The sequence below is a fragment of the Musca autumnalis genome, unplaced genomic scaffold (assembly GCF_047663935.1).
Source record: "Musca autumnalis isolate F117 unplaced genomic scaffold, ASM4766393v1 scaffold_2, whole genome shotgun sequence".
NCBI lineage: Eukaryota > Metazoa > Arthropoda > Insecta > Diptera > Muscidae > Musca > Musca autumnalis.
Genome location: NW_027411755.1, coordinates 176,410,510 through 176,435,484, shown reverse-complemented (window position 1 = coordinate 176,435,484; position 24,975 = coordinate 176,410,510). Strand labels below are relative to the sequence as shown.

The window sequence follows — 24,975 nt, the reverse complement described above, 5'->3', positions numbered from 1 at the left end:
AATAAGAACTTAAATATGGCGAATTTGGGGAAAATTATGTATTAGATTTCACTCGCAAAATTGTTTTCCCGGGAGCAAGGAATTATTTTTCACATCATTATTATTGTACAACAATTATTATTCATATATCTCTTAAGCGCTCGGCACATACGATGCGTGGAGCGTCGCGCTACAACAACCACATGAAAAATGTTTAAGTGATGCCAAGTTTTTTGAAAAACAACAACATGGTTGGCGCATTAAAGTTAAACATAATTTAACTGTTTTGGGACAACGCATGTCCCAACGTGTCACTAAACGGACCGTATGTGCCGAGGGCTTTAAAGCATGGTGCTGTATACATACCTACACTTATTGTAAATTTGGACAACACATTATAACGTTAACACTGCGTTTACACATGATCGGACAGTTGGGTACATGTATTGATTGTCAAAAACCCAAAAGTTGCCTGTGTGACGTAGGCTTCCAGACAACTGCAAAAACAGTTGTAAAATTATGAATATAAATCGTCGATTTCTTTTTGTTTTCCGTTCACATATTTTGTTTTTGTTCATGTTCTTTTGTTTTCAACACAGTTCAGTTATGGACAGCTGGGAGACAGCCGACAAATGTATGTATGTGTTAGTAAATCAGAGTTGTATTTGAAGACAAATTGTCTGGTGTAAACGCCTAGTAAGTATTACTTCTATCTATTGGTGCTATCTATTGGTCCCCAATAAATTAAACCTTAAACCTTATGTATTAGATTTATGTAGAATGGTCCCATATTGAAGATTAAATTGAATTTCAGTAATAAAATAACTTATATAAGCAAGATTTTCTGTCCTAAACAAAATATATACGAAATAACTGCATTGGAAAACTGTGGCAACACAGTTCTTAATATTCGTCTATGGTATATACAACTATAGCTTTGTTCCTTTAAAGAGAAAACTGTCAAAATTGCTCTCTCATGACCTCATGACGGTTTCACAAAGAACGGAAAAATTTTAGATCTGGTAACAATGTTTAATTTTTTTACCATAGATTCATGGCACAATTACCCAGGTAGTGGCATCGTAAAATTTTGAATATGTTATGTCAAAACTTTCTTTATGATGTTGGGGAAATTACAACAAAAATATTTTTTTAATAAAGGGATTTGACTTTTCATAATCGGTCAGCTGGTGTGATACCACTCACTACCTGGTAGTTCTGCCATGCGTAGATCGCATTTTTTCATGGTACAATAATACAGGTAGCATTATCATGCCAGCTGATGGTAACATAATGTGTCAATTGCATTGAATTTATGTCAAATTTTGACATCTTATGTTGCCAACAATTGCCGATGCGGCTACCTGTGTATTTGTACCATGCATTTTTCTTTTGTTTTTGTAATTTTTTTTTCACCACTGCCAAATAATCGTCATAGAAATGTCGAAAAATCAGTTAAAAGAGAAAGCCATTTTTGTTATCTCTCTAAAAATTTGTTTGCAGCTTTACCAATTTTCGGGGCTTAAGCGCCCCATACACTATCAAATTTTGATGTCAAAATTTGTACTAGTATGTGTACATTTTTTAAAATATGAGAATGTGTGTGTGTATTTTATGGATTGAGGAAAATCAAAATAGTTTTGATTTTCAAAATGAAACCCAATCAATCCGATGAATATGGTTTATTTTCAAAATTGTCAAAAAGAAATTATGAAAAAAGAAAACATTGTGTTTGGAAAGAAATACAAAAAATTAAGTTCATTCATTTTTTAGAGGACAATTTGAAGATTTCGGTTGCAGATTAAAGGCTGATTGAATGTTTGCTACACACTTACAGAAGGAGTTCATCGGATGGACAAGCCAATTTGATAGTGTATGGCCCGCTTAAGGAACGCTTTGCAGGTTAAAAATGGTAAGAAATGATAGCCTCAGGCAAGTACGAGGGCTGCAAGAAAACTAGCTGGCCTAGGCAACACCGAGTATTGCCAGGCGCAATTTGAATTTTATTTGAAAGATTGAAAGTTTTTAGCCCAAACGTACTCGGGACAGTTTGTCATACAACCATGAGCTGTGTTGTTTATAGTGACTTAAAAAAAAATTACTTTGGAAAAATGGAATTTTCTTGTGAACATTTTCCTCCGATCATTTTTCACAAATTTCGACGTGGATAATCACGGCAAGACAGCATCGATAAATTTAAGTCTTTGTATGTCGATAAAGAGCCATCCTATAGCACTATGCAAAACTGGTTTAATGAATTCAATCGTGGCCGAAACTCGCCAAAAAAACGAAGGTCGAAGGAAAACAAGTAAAAAAGTATCAGTCGGCTTTGCCGACAGAGCCATACCCTCAGCCTATGTGAATTGAAACTGTGAGCCAAATTTTGGACCAAATCTGTTGACCACTTCGAGTGCTATAGTACTCTTCATATGGGGTTTTTGCACTTTTCAGGCTATTTTGTCAAGAAGTATGGGCTTGACCCTGATGAAACTTGTACCGTCGTATGGAGGGCCGTGAATACAAGTGGCTACATCAAAAATCAAAACGATTCGAGGGCAGGTCCTACACTGAACTTTTCCAAAATTTTGTGTGGGAGGTACCCGAAGACTTGGACCGATGGAGTCCATATTGGAACCCCATCTAAGTTTGGTAGAAATTTCCCTATGTTAAAGTATGGACTAAATCGGTCACTCCATTCAAGAGTTGTCGTACGCACAATTTTTCCGAACATTTTCGAACTTTTGTGGGCGAGGTACCGGAAGGAGTGGACCGATATAACCCATCTTCGAACTTAAACTAAGTTTGGACAAAATATTGCGAAAGCCAACTTTTAGACCAAATCGGTTCATCCGTTCGAGAGGTATCGTGCACACCAGACAGACAGACGGACATTGCTAAATCGACTCCAAATTGTGTGAAACACATTTCGTCTTGGGGTATAAAACCATTATTTCGATGAGGCACATTTTGCCCGTATGAAAGTGTATATACCCTCGTTAGCATAAATGCTGAGGGTATAAGGAGTGGTACGATGTACGTTCCATATTTGGACGTAAAGCAAGTATGTACGCGAGTGTTATGTTAGACACAACAACGTTTAGTTAGTGCCGGCAGATTTTTTGCTGCTCCAGGGCCATTATCTCAAAAAGTATGGACATGTCCGCGAAAAAGAATACACCGTCAAGGAAAAGAATATAAAGTCAAAATTTCCATTTTTAACAAAAAATGGGCCGTTTATTGACCATTAATCGGTCAAAAGTATTTTAAGGAAAATTCTCTTTATATATATTCTCTTTATATATATTTATATTTATACCAAAATTCATCTGCCAACGCCAACTCCTTTTATATTTGGCCACCGTTTATATGAACTCGCGACATAGTGCAGCGTTTTCTTGAGGTTATGCGCCATTAAATCGGGAACTAAGGACTTGCCCTCGAAAAAAATTACAATGAAGTAACGGAGGCCGCACGAACATCCTGCTACAAAAAATTTCGTACGATTCGTGAGGTGTCACTAAACTGCACTTATTTCAAATTTTGTGTTGGAGGTACCTGACGGAGTTGACTGATATAATCCATATTCGAACCTGATGTATGCCTAGAGGTAGTATTACCATATGCAAAGTTTGGTTCAATTCCGTTATTCCCTTCGAGAGTTATCGTGCGCACAAGTTTTGCGACAATTTTTGAACATTTGTGGGGAGGTACCTGAAGGAGTGGACCTATATAGCCCATCTTCGAACTTAAATCAAATCTGGACAAAATATTTCGATACCCAAAATTTGGACCGAATCGATTGATCCGTTCCAGAGTTGTCGTGCGCACCAGCCAGACAGACAGAAAGACGGACGGACATTGCTAGATCTACTCAAAATTGTCTGAAACGGATATCGTACAAACATACTTGGGGTCTATTCCATTATTTCGATGAGGCACATTTTTGGTCGTAGCAAAGTGTAAATACCCTCTTTAGCCTAAAGGCTGAGGGTATAAAAATTAAGCCGTGCGTGAACGGATAATGCAAGATCCCTAAATTAAAAACTGTGAGATAGAGGCATCCTTGGACATTTATTCCACCAACTAACATATGATATTGCATGAACACAGGACCGCAAACATTGATTTTTCTCGTTAGATCCGGCAAAATTGGTTAATCGCTCCAAAAAAGGCTTTTGTGGATTGGTGCAAAGAAATTGTGAATAAAAACGATCGCGGTGCTTCAAACAACGCTTATAAGATTGCCACAGACGACGAATCTTGGATCTATGCTAGGGATCCCGAAACAAAAGAGCAATCAACCGTGGAGGTCTTCGAAAGCGAGCAAAATCCAACTAAAGTTGGTCATGTATGAAGCACTTCGAAGCAAATGGTCGACTGTTTCTTTAGCAAAACTGACCGTGTGACGACTATACGGCTTGAGAAGTTATGGACGTTTAATTCTGAGAAGTACACTACAATTTGTTTGCTAAAAATCTCCTGAGAAATTCGAAAAATGAACAGAGAGAAGACGAAACATTCTGCATCATGACAATAAGAGCTCTCAAACATCGTTTTAAACAAGCGCCTGTTTGACCAAAAAAAACCTGGAATTTATGGGTCATCCGCCGAACAGCCCTAAGTGGGGATCCAATGACTTCATTTGAGTCCATCGTAAAGGAACACAACTTATGTGGTGGCATTTTTATACCCTACACCACTATGTGGGGAGGGTATTATAAGTTGGTTTTGGCCAAAAAGTTTGTAACGCATCGAAATAATGGTCGTAGACCCATACTTATATATACCAAAATGAATGTCTCGACGAGCTGAGTCGATCTGGCTATGTGTGTCCGTCCGTCCGTCCGTCTGTCCATCTAAACCTTGTAATCACGCTACAGGTCGCAATTTTGATCGGATCGTCACGAAATTTTGGATGATGATGGGGGAGGGGAAGAAGCCTATTGATTTCGGTGATGGTCGGATAATATTTAGGGGTCGGAATGCGCAAAAAACTTATGTGGATAAAAAGACAACGTTTTTTTTCCAAAGCGAATATCTCAGCTTCTATATGGAGTATACTGAAAGCAAAACCTGACAATGAAAGTACAAAATATCACCTTTCAATTGATGTAAAGTAGGTTCTCGTAGGTGGTCAAACAACGAAGATATCGCAATAGTAGAAAATAAAACCCAAATTTTAATTTTTGCGATTTTAATATAATGACGAATATCACAGCTTTGGTTGGAAACTTACCAAAAGTAAAGCCTGGCTATGAAAGTAGAAGATCCCATCTTTACAATGATGCAAACTAGGTCGGCGTAGGTGACCTACTAACGGAGATATCGCAATAGTCGTTAATACATCAATTTTTCTATTTTTTTGGAAATCACGCTACAGGTCGCTATTTTGATCGGATCGTCACAAAAATTTGAGGGTTAATGGGGATCTCACAGATGAAGAAGCCTACTGATTTTGGTGATGGTCGGATAATATTTAATGGGTCGTAATGGGCAAAAAATGTATTTGGAGAAAAATCCAACATTTTATTCCAAAGCAAATATCTCAGATTCTATAAGGGGTATACAAAAATCAAAACCTGGCAACGAAATTTTTCCACTTTCACCTTTATATCGATGTAACGTAGGTTGTCGTAGGTGGTCAAACAACGAAGATATCGCATTAGTCGCTAATAGAACCCAACTTTTCATTTTTGCGATTTTAATAATAATGACGGATATCACACCTTTGGTTGGGGACCTTCTAAAAGCAAAGCCTGACTAGAAAGTAGAAAATCGAACCTTTAAAATTATGCAAGGTTGGCGTAGGTGGTCAAATAATAGAGATATCGCAATAGTCGGCAATGCATCCCTTTATTCCACTTTTTCTGATATCACACTACAGGTCGGAATTTTGATCGGATCATTACGAAATTTTCTCACAGAGATAGAAGCCTATTGATGTTGGTGATGTTGACAGTAGTCAAATATAAAATTAAGTATTAATTATTTTGGTTCAGTTCGCCTTAAGTCATTTGGTATAAAAGCCATATAGGTGAAAACTTTCGTATCTCCCTAAAAGAAATGTTTTAGAGTGAAAATATTATGCACAGAGGTGGTGGTGTAGGGTATCATATAGTCGGCCCCGTACCGACTATAGCCTTTTCCACTTGTTGATATCTGATTAAATTCAAACACCATTCTTATTTATACCCTGCCCTTTCGGTATTTTGAAGGTTGTGGTCACAATAATCCACCGAAATGGCTTGGTATTTGGTGTTCATTTGGAATATTAAACGTTCCACATGAAATTTGTCTGTATAGGTCCACGCCTTCATGTATCCCCCATAGAACGGCACCTCCCGATTTTCAGAATTTTCAAAGTTTTGGCCTCAATATTTCTCAGAAATGACTGAAACTTGGTATTTAGCCTTCGTTGAGGGTATAAACTTGTTGGTACAGGTCCACGCCTCAGTACAGCCCCCATAGAACGGTACCTCCCTATTTCCGGTATTTTGAAAGTTGTGGCCTCAATATTGCACCGAAATGGCTGAAACTTTGTATTTGGTCTTCATTTGGGGTACTAAACGTTCTATATAAATTTTTCGGTATAGGTCCAAGCCTTAGTATAGCCCCCATAGAACGGTACCTCATTATTTCCGGTATTTCGAAGGTTGTGGTCTCAATATTCCACCGAAATGGCTGAAATTTTGTATTTAGTCTTCCATGGGGTTATCAAATATTCCAGAAGAGAATTATCAGTATAGGTCCGCGGGTTCCTATATAGGAAATATTTAATTTGATAGAAGCGTACCTCTTGATTTTCGGTATTTTGAAATTTCTACTAAAATATCGGAAATTTGGTACTTAGTCTTCTTTGAGTCTAAAAACTTTCCGCCAGAAATTTGTAGGTATAGATCGACGTTTTGATACCTCCCGAATTTCGGTATTTTGAAGTTTAGACACATTGTTTTACCGGACTTGCTAAAAGTTGGTATTTAGTCTTCTTCATAAACGAAAGGAAACTAATTGTTCCATTTTACTTCAATACAACTCGTGGTGGAGGGTATAACAAGTTCGGCCTGGCCGAACTTAACGCCGGTCTTAGTTTGTTTTTTTTTTTTTTGTCATAGGACGGTGTTTTTTTACCCTGACTCCCAATAGAAGTCGTTATTGTTTTATGTTTGAGTGCGCGGCACATGTTAGCTCACTACCTTTAACGGGTGTTAAAGGCAGCTTCCCAGGTGTCAAGTACAGGGAGGCTAGTATCCACAGGATATGAAATAGGTACCAAGCATAGTCCTGCTGTACCATGTTAAAGCCGGTCAGAGCCGTTGCTTGGTACATATCATCTCCTACGTCACCCGAACTACAAACAAAATCTACAACTTAATATCAGAAAATAAAACAAACTGTATACACTCTGATAATATTTATATTTACCTAAACGCTTTGCAGGTTGCCAAAATATGAACCTTTTAAATATAAATTCATTAATAAATGTTCAAACTTCGAACGCACACACATACACACAATCAGTGTTTGCAATGTGATAACTAATTTTGTGTTTCGTTTTCTCATTTTCAAGGTCTACAGTGTTATGTTTGTGAAGATTGCAATGAATATCAAGATTTTAAAGAGCTAAGCATATGTGGAGAGTTGAATACGGTGGTGACGCAGAAACCCAATAACATACCGGAAGTCATATCAACAACAAATAATACTGGCGATGGCACGCAATCACAACTTCCCGATAATAACACTTCACCGGAAACAGCAGCAGGAGAAGCATCGGTGCAAACACCAGCGGCTGTGGTTCCGCCAGCAGCAGTACCCGCTCCTGCTCCGGCTCCAGTTCCTGCACCTGCACCTGCTCCCGCGCCAGCAGTAAAACCCCCCGAGCCTGTTGATACTGACGACTATAATTATGACTATAATGATGATCCAAAACACAATCCTTCTATTGCTGGAGGATCCTCCAACAAGAGGCCGTTAAAAGTAACAACGACAACAACAACAACAAATCCAGCAAGTATTGAAGTAAAAACTGTTACATCGACAATGAAACCTGTCGTTAATATTGTGGCATCTTCGTCTTCATCATCACCAATACCGTCGACAGCATCATCAACCTCCCAATCCTCCTCTTCAACTGTGGGCAACGTTCAACCAGCACCCTCTCCACAAGATTACGATTACATGGAATATGAAGATCCTAAGTCGTTGAATTTGGAATCAGAGCATTCGAAATTGTCCACAGGCTCCTTATTGAAACTCGAAGAACCTGTGTGTTTTATGTACAGATATTATGGTAAGAGTGTTTCTTTATACCCTCCACCATTATATGGAGGGTATAATTAAATGTTTTATTCTATTCAATTCAGGATATTTATACCTTCAGCATTTATGCTAACGAGGGTATATCACGAATATTGTCAATTATTTCATATTCCATTTCAGAAAAAAAGGATAATTTTTTTTTCGCGCTACATCAACGATTTTTGATATGTAGGTTAAGGAAAAAAATCCCAGTACGAATCTGGTCGCGAGCCAATTTTTGGTTGTTGCGGACAAAAGTTATAGCATTTTTATTTCGCTTTTTAAGAAAGAAAATATTATAAAAACGCAAATCATTTTAATGAGCACCATTGTTACAAAAAAGTTCTCTCGAAGTGACTTCAGCGAGTAGATTGCATAGTACCTGCAAAATTTTACTCAGAATTCGCGGAATGTACATAAAATTGGTAAATTATTGAATATAAGTCAATTTTTTTCAAAATTAAGGTCCATTTAGTGGTCAGGAAATTACATAAACATTTGTTGTGGATCAAAACTTCACGGCGAATCAAATGAGACTACAATCGTACAGATTGGTGTTATAGTTTCGAGGTTACAGCCAAAATAAGCACATATTTTGGTCAAAAATTTTTTTTTTTGTTTGAAAAAATATTTTTTCACATGCATTATGTAGTAGAAAATATTGGAAAAATCTATAGGAATACTTCCCTCATTTTGATTAAATCTCCCAATAAAATAGACGGATTTTGCTTAATTGACATTCATATTAAAGCTTTACCGTTAAGGAAGATAACTGGGTTGATGAGGATATATCTCAAAGCTTCTGAAATGGAAACAGAGGTCAAATAACCCATTTTAATTTATATGCATTTTAAAATACGTGTAAATCGCATAATTATCAAAATCATTTTGTCCGCATGTGATTTTCATGTACAGCAACACTATATTTTTTAATTTATATATATTTTTCGAAATTTACATTGGAGGCTAAGGTGTAGCATCGGCTGCATTCTAGCATTAAAAAACCTATAAAATATCGCAATTTTGCGCAAAGTGCATACAATTTTTGTCCGCATCCGATTTCAGTGTTGACCATGACAATCTTTATCGATATATATCTATTTCAAGGCGATCAATCAAGAACCGTGGATGTAGCATCACACACTATTTTTTGGGATAAAATGAATGTAGCTCCCTTATCAGTGTGGTTTTCAAATCTCTGTTTCCGCTAAAACGAAGATGCTGTACTAGATTTTTCATTGCAGTGGAAACAAACCGTATAAAACGCGATAAAATGCGCGATATTTCCAAAAACAATTTTAGATGATTTTTCTACTTTGGAATTTCTTGTAACTCGCGTTTTAGTAGATCGATTTTTACGGGGAATGATTTATTGGATCAGGAACGTAAAAAACTAAAATGTGCAATCAAGTATGAAGAAATCGAAAGACAATTGTTAAAATTAGGTCCGAAAAATATGAAGTCAGTTGTTAAGAAAGAAGGTTGAAGTGGTCATCGATTGATTTGTAACAATAAAAATCTCCCTGATGATGATTGTCGAAGACAATCCAAATATCGGAAATAAATGCAATTATAAAACAAAATAAATGTTTGTTTTATTACAAGGACCTGAAGCCGAACAAAGATAAAAAGAAAAAATTTTAGAAAAATGTTCGCACAAAATTTTCCCATTTGGATGCAGATTTCTATGAAGCTATGCAGACTACATTTACAATATTCGTACTAAGTAACTCAGAATCGCAAGTACTACAATCCTATATATGGTTTTCTGAAAAACCTTTTTGCGGACTGAAATTAGAAGAAAATTTCAAAAAACACTGTAAATCTGGCTTCAAAATGTCAACATCATTTGATGGTAGAAGCAGACGAAATTTTGAAAAGTAATACATTAGTGAGATGATCCTTATTTAGTTTGCTTCTGCTTTTGCTTTGACAGGAAAATCGAGAGAAGTGTGGTTTACTCACAAATCGAGAGATAACAAAAAAGACATGGTGGCTTCAACCCATTTTCTCCAATTTTTTAACATAAATATAGCCACAGCTTCCACGCAAATTATCTTTTATGGTCAATATTTTTTGCCACGTCCAAAAACATTTCATTTTATCCAAAAGTATTTAATTTGTACAATATACAATCACGAGTCGCGTGTTCTAAAAGGGTAAACCTTGGCTTCAGCTATGTTAAATTTTCAAAAATATTGGTGATATACACTTTCATACGGGCAAAATGTGCCTCATCGAAATAATGGTTTCAGACCCCAAATATATTCGGACGGAATCCGTTTTAGACAATTTGGAGTCGATTTAGCAATGACCGTCCGTCTGTCTATCTGGCTGGCTGGTGCGCACGATAACTCTCGAACGGATGAACCGATTTGGTCCAACATTTCACCTTCGTAATAGCTTGTCCAAACTTAGTTTAAGTTCGAAGATGGGCTATATCGGTCCACTCCTTTAAGTATCTGCCCGACAAAAGTTCGGAAAATTTGTGCGCCAAATAACTCTTCAAGGGAAGAACCGATTTGATCCAAACTTTGCACATCGTGAAGTTTCTGCAAGACCAATATGGACTCAATCTGTCCTCTCCCTCGGGTACCTCCCACGCAAAATTTCGGATAAGTTCAGATTAGGACCTGCTCTCGTATCGCTTTGATTTTTGTTCCACCAACTTGTATTCACTGCCCCCCATACGAGGGTATAAGTTTCATCAGGGGCAAGTTCATACTTCCTGAGAAAATAGTCTGAAAGGTGCAAAAAAAAACCCTATGATACAGTGGGTAGTGGTTGGAGCGAAGGAAGAAAAATCTCGAACGGATCTGCCGATTCGGTTCAAAATTTGGTCTTCGTAATGCTTTGTCCAAACATAGTTTAAGTTCGAAGATAAGCCGTATGGGTTCACTCCTTCAGGTACCTCCCCCACAAATATTCAAAACTGTTGGGAAAAATTGTGCGCACAATAACTCTTGAAGGGACCGACTTGGTCCATACTTTACACATTCAAATATATCTATTATATATAGATCATGTTCGAATATGGACTTTATTTGTCCACTCCTTCGGGTACCTCTCACACAAAATTTCGGATTTCACTTTAAGACCTGTTTCCGAATCGCTTTGAATTTTGTTCAAGCAACATACATTCGCTGCCTCAATTACGACGGTATAATACCTGGCATACTGGTCGAAAAGTTATAAGACCCACTGAAATCACTAGTGGAAGCGATATCGCGCGATAGAACGGTACCTCCCGATTTTCGGTATTTTACAGGTTGTGGCTTCAATATCCAACCGAAATGGCTAATGTTTTCACATAGCCCCCTATGTGAGTACCTCCAGATTTTCGGCATTTTTAAGGTCATGACCTCAATATCCAACCGAAATGACTGAAATTTGGCATTTAGTCTTCGTTGAGGCTATACAACTTTATACCTGAAATTTGTCGGTATAGGTCATCGTTTTTTTATAACCCCCATAGAAGGGGACCTCCCAATTTTAAAGGTTGTTTGGAATTTAGTCTTCTTTAGGAGTATAAAAATTTCCACCAGAAATTTGAACCCATAGAAGCGTACCATCCGCTTTTCGGAACCCAACAGAAAGGGCTAAAAATTGGAATTTAGTTTTGGTTGCTGGTATTCAACTTTGCATAAAAAATTTATCGGTATAGATCCACGTTTTCACATACACCCCATAGAACGGTACCTCCCGATTGTCGGTATTTGGAAGGTTGTGGCCTCAATATTCAACCGAAGGGACTGAAATTTGGCATTTAATCTTCGTTGAGGATATAAAACTTTCCACTTGAAAATTGTCTGCATAGGTCCACTTTTTCATATAGCCCTCATAGGTGGGTTCATCCCGATTTTTAGTATTTTGGTGGTTGTGGCCTCATTATCCCACCGAAATGGTTGAAATTTGTTATTTAGTCTACGTCTACTTTCCACCTGAAATTTGTCGGAATAGGTCCACGTATTTATTTAGCTCCCATGTAACGGTACCACCAGGTTTTAGGTATTTTGAAGGTTGAGGCCTCAATATTCCGCCGATTTGGCTGGAATTTGGTAGTTAGTTTTCGTTGGAGGTATACAATTTTCCACCCAAAATTTGTCGGTATATGTCCACGTGTTTACATAGTCTCCATTGAGGAACCCTCCGATTTTCGGTATTTTGCAGGTTGTGGCCTCAATATTCCACCGAAATGGAGGAAATTTGGTATTTTATCTTCGTCCGGAGTATAAAACATTCCACCTGAAATTGGTCGGTATAGGTTCACGTGTTTGTATAGCCCCCATAGAACGATAACTCCCGATTTTCGGCATGTTGGAAGTTGTGGCCTCAATATCCCACCGAAATGGCTGAAATTGCGGATTTAGTCTTCGTTAAGGGTCTAAAACTTTCCCCCTGAAATTGGTCGGTATTGGCCCATCTGTTTATATAGCCCCCATAGAAAGGTACCTTCTGATTTTCTGTATTTTTTAGGTTGAGACCTTAATATCAAATCGAAACGGCTGAAAATTGGCATTTAGACTATGTAAGGGGCATAAAACTTTCAATCTGAAGCCTCCACAAAACGGTTCGTCCCGATTTTTGGTATTATGAAGGTTCTGGCCTCAATATCCCACCCAAATGGCTGACATTTTGTATTTAGTTTTCGTTGGAGGTATATAATTTTCCACCTGAAATTTTAAAGTATAGGTCCACGTTTTCATATAGCCCCCATAGAAGGGTATCTCCCGATTTTCAGTATTTTGTGGCCTTAATATACAAATTTAATGATTGAAATGTGGCATTTTGGTCTTCGTTGGGGTATAGAATTTCCCACTTCAAATTGGTCGGTATAGGTCCACACGTTTATATAGTACCTATAGGAGGTACCTCCTTTGAAGGTTGTGGCCTCAATGTGGGATGAAATTTGGGAGTTAGTTTTCGTTGAGGGCATAAAACTTTCCACCTGAAATTGCTCGGCATAGGTCCACGTCTTTATATAGCCCACATAGAAGGGTACCTCCTGATTTTCCTGATTTTCGGTATTTTGAAGTTCGTGTCCTCAGTATCCCACCGAAATTGCATGAATTGTACATTTAATTTTTGTTGGGTGTATAAAACGTCCCATATCATAGAGCTAATATGAATCGGGGGTGCACTCATTGATATGAGAGAAATTGGTCAACTTAGGTCCACGTTTTCATATTGCCCCCATGGAACGGTACCACTCCACTTTTGTTCCTTTGAAGATTGCGGCCCAGATATTTCACGAAATGGCTGAAATTTGGTATTTAGCCTTTCTTAGAGATATAAAATTTTACACCTGAAATTTGTCCGTATAGGTCCACTTTTTTATATAGCCCCTATAGAAGGTACCTCTCGGTTTCGGCATTTTGAAGGTTGTGCCCTCAATATCCAACCGAAATGTCTGAAATGTGGCATTTAGTTTTCGTTAGGGATACAAAACTTCCACCTGAAATTGTTCGGCGTAGGTCCACGTATTTTGAAGTTTATGACCTCAATATCCCACCGAAATGTCTGAAATTTTTGTTTTTATACCCTCCACCATAGTATGGAGGGTATATTAAGTTTGTTTTTCCGTTTGTAACGCATTGAAATACTCATTTGCGACCCTATTAAGTATATATATTCTTGATCAGGGTAAAATTCTGAGTCGATCTGTGCACGTCCGTCCGTCTGTGGTAATCACTCTAGCATCCACAAAACTGGAGATAGGACGCTGACATTTTGTGAAAATGCGTCTTTTGTTTGCAGGCAGGTCAAGTTCGATGATGGGCTATATCGGTCCACGTTTTGGTATAGCCCCCATATAACGGTACCCCCCGATTTACGGTATTTTGACGCTTTTAGCTACATTTTCAGACCGATGTAGCTATAATTTGACATTTAGGGTTCTTAAGTGTCAATAAACTTATATAACAAAAGTTGTGGACATAGGTCCACGTTTTGGTATAGCCCCCATATAACGGTACCCCCCGATTTACGGTATTTTGACGTTTTTAGCTACATTTTCAGACCGATTTATCTATAATGTGACATTTAGGGTTATTAACTGTCAACAAAACTTATATAAAAAAGTGGTGGACATAGATCAATGTTTTGGAATAGCCCCCATATAACGTTACCGCCCGATTTCAAGTATTTTGACGATTTAAGTCGCATTTCTGGACCGAATTAGCTATAATTTGATATTTACGGTTCTTAGTGACCAAAAAGCTTATATTTGAAAAAATTATGAACATAGGTCCATGTTTTGGTATAGCCCCATATAACGGTAACTTCCCGATTTTCGGTATTTTGAGAATTTTACCTACAAGTTTTAACCGAATTAGCTGTAATTTGAAGATTTGACATTTGTAGTTATTAGTGGTCACCACACCTCTCCACCAAAAATTGTCAAGAAAGGTCCATGTATGGATAAAGCCCCCATATAACGGTACCTCCCGATTTTCAGTAATTTGATGATTTTAGCTACAATATTAAACCGAACTAGCAGTATTTTGACATTTGAAGTTCATAGTGGTCACAACACCTATCCATCAAAAATTGTCAACATAGGTCCATGTTTGGATATAGATCCCATATAACGGTACCTCCCGATTTTCAGTAATTTGGCAATTTTAGCTACAAGACAAAATACATGGTGATCAGTAGAAAAGATAATAACATTTTTGATACAACACTAAAAATAAAGAACGAGACAATTGAGCGTGTAAAAACATTTAAATACCTTGGTGTCCTAATAAACGACAACTGGAATAATTCAAATGAAATCAATCGTCGAGTGGAGATGGCTAGAGATACCTTTTTCAAATATAAAACCGTGCTAACAAATCATGACATAAGCTTAGCAACAAAGATAAGATTTGTGAAATGTTACATTTGGTCAGTGCTACTATATGCAGTCGAAACCTGGACTATTAAAAGTGCAGATGAGAAGAAACTCGAAGCTTTCGAAATATGGATATATCGACGAATTTTAAGAATACCATATACTGCACATATAACAAACCAGGAAGTTCTTCGAAGAATGAACCATGACAGACAACTCCTGCATACTGTTAAATCGCGAAAAATCTCATACTTAGGTCATCTAATGAGAAATGAAAAATACAAATTTATACAAAACATTATAAAAAGCAAAATAGAAGGAAACCGAAACAGAGGCAGGAGGGAGACATACTGGCTAAAAAATATTCTAGATTGGACGGGATACAGAGATGAAACCAACTTACTATATGCCGCTAAAAATCGAGAGCTTACATACACTTAGATAATATCTATATTTTGAAATATATTTTTGAATATGTAAACAATAATATTGTATGATCGCTTTACATCCGAATATCGGATACGCAAATAAAGAAGAAGAAGCTACAAGTTTTAACCGAACTAACTGTTATTTGACATTTGAAGGTTGTAGTGGTCACCACACATCTGCATCAACAATTTTCAACATAGCCCCAAAATAACGATACCTCCAGATTTTCGGTACTTTGAGGATTTTACTTAAAATGTTTAACCGAACGTAGGTCCAAGTTTTGGTATAGCCCCAAAACAAACCACCCGATTTTCCGTACCTTAGCTTTATTTTTTGGACGAACTTTCTGTAATTTGAAATTTAAGAGCCAACAAAAATTCTGCAACAAAAATTGTTCATTTAAGTTCATATTTTCGTATAGCCCACATATAGGGGTACCTCCGAACTAGCTGTTAATGGCATTTGAAGTTCCCACGTTATGTACCGATTTTCGGTATTTTGAGGATTTTAGCTACAATTTTTAACCGAATTAGGAGTTATTTGACATTAACGGCTCCCATCAAAAACTGTCAATATAGGATCATGTTTTATTATAACCCCTATATAACGGTACCTCCCAATTTCTAGCCCACCAAAAATTGTCAACATACATAGTTAGATATAGGCACCATAAAAAAGGGTCTACCGAATGAAACATTTTATGTACATTATCTGACATTTTAACGTACCCACTTAAAGTTGGGGACAGGAATGAAAACTAATTATTCCATTTTAGTTCAGAATATTTTATGGTGGAGGGTATGAAAAGTTCGGCCCGGCCGAACTTAACGCTTTTTTACTTGTTTTGTCTTCGTTGGTGGTATACAATCATTTAAATACAGTTCATGGTGGAGTGTACAACTTAAATTCGGCCAGACCGAGCCTTTCTTACTTGTTATTATGTTATTCCCTTTATACTTATTTTTTCTCTTTGTTGTTTTCTTTCTTTTAGCAAACAATACAATTTTTACAAATCGCGGCTGTACCACCCTCCTGAATGCCAATAAATTTCTCACCTGTCAAAGTTTTTCGAATGGTTATCCAATGGTTGGATGTCGCATCTGTGATACGGATGGCTGTAATAAATACGATTTGGACGAAGTTAGTGATGATCATCTCAATGGAGCCGGTGGTAATCCAACTGCCTTAGCGGCAGTTCTTATTACGATTTTCATTTATATGCTTCGCAATATCTTTTAATATTACTTTAACAGCATATTCTTTCTTTAATTTTATTAAATAAGATTATAAAGTAAAAAGTTACACATGAAATGTCTCAAATAATTGTATAATATTTATTCGGAAGATGTTAAATAAATGAACCTTCTACGGATTTGTTTTTTTTTTTTTTATTCAATTTTCGAGTATTAAAAATTAAGGTGGGTGACATAGGGTATGAAAGATACCGAGCAACGAGGTAACTGGTTTTAACAGGGCAAAGCCCGGAACTAGTCTTGGTACCTCTCTCATCTCAAGTGGACACTGACCGCCCCGTGGTAGTGAGGTAACATGTGCCGCGCGGTCACCCATAAGAACGTTAAGAACTTGGGTTGGGCTTTGGGCTAGTAACCATCCCCTAGCAAAAAGCATACTACTATGAAAAAAGGAAAAGAAAAAATCCTCTCTAAAGCTGACGACCCCCACAATCGTTTTAAGCACCATGATCTGCGAATCTGCACCTGCAATGTTCACACTCTTTATAGAGAAGGTGCAGTGTACGCATTGGTTGATGTACTTGAAAAATACGAGGCCGATATTACTGCCATCCAGGAAATACGATGGATTGGGAAAGGTGTCACAACAACACCTTGTTATTGGTCAGATGTTAAAACATCTGGTCCCCACCTTCACCCCAGTGAATGAAAGACTTGCTAAAGAAAGCACAATTTTTCATCACCACCGAAGACAAGGACGAACAGATCAAATATATATTTTACGAGTGCTTATCCTGTCCATAACATTTATATTATTCTAGGCGATTTTAATGTCAAAATTGGAAATGAGAAGATCTTTGACCCAACAGTCGGGAAATAAAGTCTCCACAGTTAAACATCGGACAATGGAATGAGGTGGACAATGGTGTTGTTGTAGCAACGCAAATACATATGTTCGTGTATTATTTCAGTTATTAGGTTTTCTGGTTGCTCTGTGTCCAGACTCAATAATTCTGCAATCTGGACTGATTGCGTCCATAAAGAATCAGGAGACATATGTCTGGGGTTAGCTGTTCAACGAAACAAATGCAGCGTGTCGTATGGTCACATTCCACATACCGGTCATGTGTTGGGTATCGTGGCATCATTTCGGGCCCGATACGAATTACGGCGGCTGCATCGTCCCGATCTTAACTGGGCTAAAACTACTCGGGTTTGCCTTGTCTTCTGCTACGATGAATGGGGGTGGTCCCTAAGTACGGCACTCACACTGTATCTCTGTACTGCCTGCGCGACTGTATCCGTGTGAATGCTATCCAAGCCTGCCTGATAGGCATGCTGGTCTAGAGGTTCGTTTATACCTTTGGACCTCTCTCTCTAGATTATGAAGACCTCACCTGACGTAACTGGGTTAGGTAGCCTGTCCATTAAATCGTGACAGGGATACCCACGGCGATAACACCCAAGCAAATACTGCAGCGACAACATCCTGTTGTGTTGATGCACCGATAAAACCTTCGCCTCCTCATAAAGATGGTCCACTGGTGTTATGAGGAGGCACCTGTGGCAGTCTACAGTGCGGCATTCCGGCATGTTTGAATATTCTTCCACTGCGTAGCTCTTACATTTGCATACTACGCTGGCGCCGCATTGCTTACCACGGACCGGCCTATTGCTTTTGTAAGTGGTCAACAAGGTTTCTTTGTCAACACCCCAAGTGCTGCCGGCCAACGACTTGAGGACCTTTTTCCAACTTCTCATCTTATATATGCCCATATTTTCATATAGCCCCAATAGAAGGTACATCCCGATTTTCGGGCCAACTGGAAAACTGCTTCTGATCGTGGAGGAGTGGTGCCTCTTGAAACTTTGCTACTGGCCACAGGAGGGAAATCGCCCTGTACGATTCGCCACTGCTGGCATCCTTGACGGGCTTTAGTAGCAGGACCAACCTGCTAACTTACCAGGTTTCTGGTGTAATATGGGTGGCTAACGACAGGTTGATGACACTTGATATGTTATACCCTCAGCATTTATGCTAACGAGGGTATATACAATTTCATACGGGCAAAATGTGCTTCATCGAAATAATGGTTTTACACCCCCAAGTATGAAATCCGTTTCAGACAATTTGGAGTTGATTTAGCCATGTCCGTCCGTCTGTCTATCTGGCTGGCTGGTGCGCACGATAACTCTAGAACGGATCAACCGATTCGAACAAAATTTTGGGTATTATATTTTGTCCAAACTTAGTTTAAGTTCGAAGATGAATTATATCGGTCCACTCCTTCCGGTACCTCCCCCACAAAAGTTCGAAACAGTTCGGAAAATTGTGCGCACGATAACTCTTGAAGGGAGTAACCGATTTGGTCCATATTTTGCACATCGTGAAATTTCTTTCCAACCTAGATAAGGTTCCCTTATAGACTCAATTGGTCCACTCCTTCGGGTACCTTCCACACAAAATTTCGGAAAATTTCAGTTTAGGACCTATTCTCGAATCGCTTTGATTTTTGTAGTAAGATCTTGTATTCACTGCCTTCCACACGACGGTACAACTTTCAGCAAGGGCAAGTCCACCTTTTTGAGAAAATTGCGTGAAAGGTGCAAAAAACCCCTATGGAAGCATATGTAGTGGTGGAGAGCACGATTAATTTCGAACGGGTCTGCCGATTCTGTCCAAAATTTGGCCTTCGTAATAATTTGTCCAAACTTAGTTTAAGTTCGAAGGTAAGCCATATCGGTCCACTCCTTCAGGTACATCCCCCACAAAAGTTAAAACATTTTTGGAAAATTGTGCGCACGATAACTCTTGAAGGGAGTGACCGATTTGGTCCATACTTTATTTACACTTCCTAATATATCTACCGGATATAGATCAGGTTCGAATGTTGACTATAATTGTCGGAGTTCGGGTACCTCCCACACAAAATTTCGAAAAAGTTCACCTTAAGACCTGTTCTCGAATCACTTTGATTTTTATTGACGCAACTTGCATTCGGTGCCTAAATTGCGACGGTAAACATTTTTTTCAGGGGCAAAAATAAAATGGTAAGCACGATATTCCTTGAACGGGGCAACCAGTTTGTTCCAAACTTTTGATCTCCTAATATTTCGACCAAATTTAGTTTAGCTTCTAAAATGGACCATATCTGTCCTCACCTTAGGGTACCTACCCCACAAAAGTTTTTGCGTCTAAGTTCAGTTTAGGGTCTATTCGAAGATACTTTGGAAATGTATACCGACGCTGTTCGTTGTGGTCCTGTTTACAGCGATGTTTTCCTTGGACAAGTCCATGCTTCCCGGCATACTGGTCCAAATGTTATATGATGACCGACTGAAATGACTAGTGGGCGCGATATCTATCGAAAAGATATGATACCCAAAATAGGATCCACTTTCATAATGGACTTTGTCGGTTCATTCCTTCAAGTACATCCTCCGCAACACTTTGAACTTTAATCCTAATCCACATTTTTGTCGGCAAGCTCAAAAGTCTTAAAAGAAAAGACCCTAACTACATACAATCTGTCCGTAGATGAATGTTTAAATTCACATAAGCTGAGGGTATATCTCGGTCGGTAAAGCCGACTGATGTTTTTTTACTTGTTTTATCTTATTTTTCAATTTCTAGTGGACATAGAAGAACTAGTTATTCTAGTGGTAATAGAATAATTAGTTATTCAGTGCGGCATAATTATATTGTTTACAAACATCGCAGACGGGACAGGGGAGACTTCTCCCATATCAATGAGTGCACCCCGATTCATATTGGATCAATGATATAGAACCTACTATTTATCGCCGAGTCCAAAGGGCGGTTTACTCTATACTGGGCCGGTCGTTCACAGTACTTAAATGAGTATTTTGTATTTATGTATAGTATAAACTATTCGACTTTTAATACATTCGATTCGTTTCTACCAAAGATTAAATTAAATGGCTCATTAGGAAAACGTCATCCATCCTTCACTTGCTCATAACTCATACTTTTCATTAAGTGGATATTAATAACTTTAATTGCAATTGATTTCTGTTCTCCCTCTCTGTTTACAAATCCCACACTTAACTAAAGTGGTTTGAAGATAAACCAAACCTAACCAACCAACAGACCGCACTAAACGATTGGGGTATCGAATTACAAATTCAATAAACAATTTATTATTTGATCAAATTACCATTTTAATGAATGCCTCTCGTACGAAGTTTGAAGATAACATTGTGGCGATAAGATTTATTTACTCGTTCTTTGCCATTGGAATATTCGGTGAAATTGTTTTGACTTAGCGCAACCATCGGCGAAATATGATATCTTACTTTATAAGTTGTTAATATGTATTGGGTAGTCAAGAAGGAATAATGAATGGATATGTACAGCGGATAATTAGTATGTTGTAAATAAAAAAATACCTTTTGGTTGAATAATAAGTCTCATAAAATGGTTATGATATGAATTGGGATTGTGGTGTTTTATTATTTTGCTATTGACGCAAAAAATTTATTTACGTTTTTATTGCATAGAAGTTTTTGTTGTAAAGAAGAAAAAACAATTAATTGTTTAGAATTTCCATTGAATTTTTTAATTTGCAGACCGCGGACGAGATTAAGAATAAATGTTATGCCGAAGTGTAGATGGCAGCCCTCATTCCTATATTGTGCGCTGGGTGGTCCCGCTACTGACGACTGGCAAGTATACCAGCAAAGGTGAATCTTACAGACCAATCAGAAACAGTTTTGTCCCTCGTAGCAAAGACTCTTGAGGCTTTACTTCTCCCAAACATGTAATAACTATCAAGTCGCAGATCATCAGCATGGGTTCTTTAAGTAGCACAGCACGATAACAGAGCTGCACTCCATCTCCACACATATCAGTCGAGGACTCAACCATAGCAAGCCGTGCGATAGCAAAGTAATGGTGGCGCTCGACTTATCTATCATAAGTCCTTGATACTGTCAGGCACTTCAAGCTGTTTGAGGACATTGAGCAGACTACCCTCTCGCCAAGTTTAAAACTTGGATAACCAATTATTTGTGTGGACGCCAGCCGTACGTGGAATTCAGGGACGAGAAGTCCCTGTATATTGAAACAGGGAGTGATAACTCCAGAACTGTTTAAGCTTTACCTCATTTGCGGATGATTGTACGATCTTGGCGTTAGGTACCTTCCCTGATTTGAGAAAGGCTGATCTCCTATTTAACAGATCTATTTTAGGACGTTGAGCAGAGTACTTTGTAATGGATCAAGGTTGGATAATATGGAGCGGTGGCACTCTTTGCTGTGGCTTCGGCTTGAGCTCGCCGGAAATGGGGGTTCTGTCCGCTATAAATCCATTTACAAAATCTATTTGTAGTGCCAGATGGAATTTGATTGTTTTCTGTGTGAGAGATATACACTCTGATATAGATGTTTCAAAATAAGTAAAATTTAGGCAAGATCGAATTTCTAAAGTTTTCAAACAACAGTGAATAATAATTCGACTTAGCTATGTGGATTTGATGAGAAGAAATCTGGTAGAGTGATTTCTTAGGCTGCCCTCCCTCGACATGATCCCTGAAAGATCATCCTTCGAGATTCCCTTTGCCCTGTAATTTATTGTTAAAGAATCTCCCTTGTACTCACAAATGTTTCCTTTTTAAGTTACTTACATAGCCTTAGAAAGAGCAATTCAAAACATTTTAGTTTTCATATTATATCGAAATCTATAACATTCTTATTTTTAATTTTAATATTTAATGAAAATTGTAATTTGACATTTATAAATGATATGATGAGATGTATATAATTCTTACAATCCTAAATGTAACAATAATTGGGGTTTATACATATAATTCTAGGGACTTTAGTAGTTCACAAATAACAATAAAGAGATAAGAAAATAATTTTCTTTCGCATGCAGAATATTTTTGTTAGACAGTTTTGACTCTTTTTTAGTGTTTACTCTTATTATGGAATTTGTAATTGTTAATGAATCTTGTAATTTACATGTTCACTATTTTTGGATATAAGATAATGATTATGCCGTTATTTTACATTTATGGTTTTCACAGCGTGCTTATTCTAACCTGCATATACATATATAAAGAGGCGGCTATTTTGATTTTTCAATACTTATTGGACATACATATATTCATGTACGACACATAATGTGCGTATAACACTTAAACTCTTCTGTTGTATTTTTGAGACACGCATTCCACTGTTTCCCGCAAGGTGAATAATTTACAAAGCATTTATGGCATCAAAGCTCCTTATGGTTATGGTAAATCAAATTATCATAGTGCGGTTTGTGTACTCACTTAAGCAAATTGGTAAAGTTGAAATTTACCTAAATCCCGGGGCAACAAGCCTGGTCTGGTCAATCACCAATATTATCTGAGCTTTTCTCCTCTTTTGGTGCAATTTTATGGAATTTATCCTTCATATACTTTTAGGCTTTAAATTAATCGTATACCCTATTGAAACAAATTATTAGCTACCATTCACAATTTTACGTCGTTTTTTAGGTTTTTTTTTAAACTCACCCGGGATCATTATTTTAAATACTTCTGAATTAAAAGTTTATGCTTAAAATTTTATTATATTGCATATTTAACAACATACAACATTATTATTGACGTTAATTGATATTACACTTAAAGTCGATAATTACATTAATTTTCATTATTGTAACTGTACACTTTGTTCTGCAACTCTTATTGATTTTGACACGAGGTAAGTTCTTTTAAGACTGTACCGCAACTTTATTCTTATCCCGCCATCTAGCTAAAGTTCTCAAGGTGACGATAAAGGTCGATTTACCTCATGTATGGCTTTGAAGAAATACAAATCTTACGAATATGAGATAAAAAGAGAAATTCAACGAAATGGGTCGAAGGAAGGAACATGAAACTAGTCGAATCTTGTTGTTGCACTATTGACCGCAAGTCGTCGTCTGTCAGTTATTTAAATAATTTGATAAGAAATGGAAATATTGCAGTTTTGTGTTCGATTTATTCAGAAGTAAATTATGTCTCCATAAAAAAGCTTAACCGAGGCCGTCACAACTTTCCGGCCAAGTTTGAAAAGTTGCATAATGAATTATATGTGTGGAATCCAGTGGTACATGGAATTCAGGAAAATTAAGTCCAAGGCTAGTAGAGTAAAACAGAGAGTTCTCAATGTAGGTGATATCTCCGGAACTGTTTAAAATCCACCTCTCATGCATTTCACCACCTCCAGATGGCATTGAAATCGTAACGTTTGCGGATGATTGATTATTAAATTAGTTTTAGAGTTATCTTGCACAATAGCCGGCAGGGTTTTGGAGCTTCTGGGCCATTATCTCAGGAAGTATTGACTTACTCCAGACAAAAATTTTACCGTTATAAACGATGCCGCTAGAAGAACCTACTGAGAAGAGAATCAAAACAATGGGAGAGGAGGTCTTAAACTTAATTTTTGCCTAGAGAGGTACCCAAATGTGTGGGTCGATATAGTCCACATTCCAACCTGATACATGACTGGATGAAATAATACGATGTGCAAAGTCTGCATCAATCAGAAACTCTCTGCGGGCATTATTTTGCGGATTTGCCATTTTTGTTAGTGCCGTCAGGGTTTCTTGGAGCTTTTAGGCCAATATCTCAGGAAGTATGGACTTACGTCGTAAAGGGAGCCGCAAGAACAACCTACAAAAAAATGCAGAACAATCCGAGAGCTGCTCTTTAATTTCACTTTTTCCGAATTTTATGGTTAGGACCGATATAGTCCATATTCGGGAAGGAATAGTACGATGTGCGAAGTTTGAACCAAATCAATTTCTCTCTTCGAGAGTTATCATTCACACCATTTTACAGGAAAATGTTTAACTTTTGTGGGGGAGGTACCGGAATCAGTTTACCGATATGGCCCATCTTCGAACTTAAACTAAGTTTGGACAAAATATCCGAATCGGTTGATCCGTTCGAGAGTTATCGTGCCCTCCAGCCAGCCGCACAGACAGACGGACGGACATGGCTAAATCGACTCCCAAATATCTGAAACGAATTTCGTCCAAACATACGTGGGGTCTAAAACCGTTATTCAGATAAGCCACATTTTGGTCGTATCAAAGTGAATATACCCTTTCTACCCTAAAGACTGACAGGGTGCTCTTGAAGCAACTTGAAATGGAAGGTGCTTACACCTTGGAAGTTTTTGCGGATTCTGAAACTACAGTGTTCATAGATGAGAAAAATAAAAAAAAAAAATCGCCGGAGCGC

General features: G+C 37.7%; 1 protein-coding gene across 1 annotated transcript in view; it reads left to right on the top strand.

Annotated features, from left to right (window-relative positions):
- The window catches only part of LOC141393202 (uncharacterized), a 31,159-nt gene extending 14,248 nt beyond the window's left edge, over window positions 1-16,911 (top strand). Inside the window, exons 2-3 of the mRNA XM_073966167.1 lie at window positions 7,547-8,269; window positions 16,533-16,911. Of these exons, the coding sequence (XP_073822268.1) occupies window positions 7,547-8,269; window positions 16,533-16,780 (971 nt within the window). The 3' untranslated portion in view covers window positions 16,781-16,911. The remainder of the gene's footprint in view (window positions 1-7,546; window positions 8,270-16,532) is intronic.
- Window positions 16,912-24,975: the final 8,064 nt, after the last annotated feature.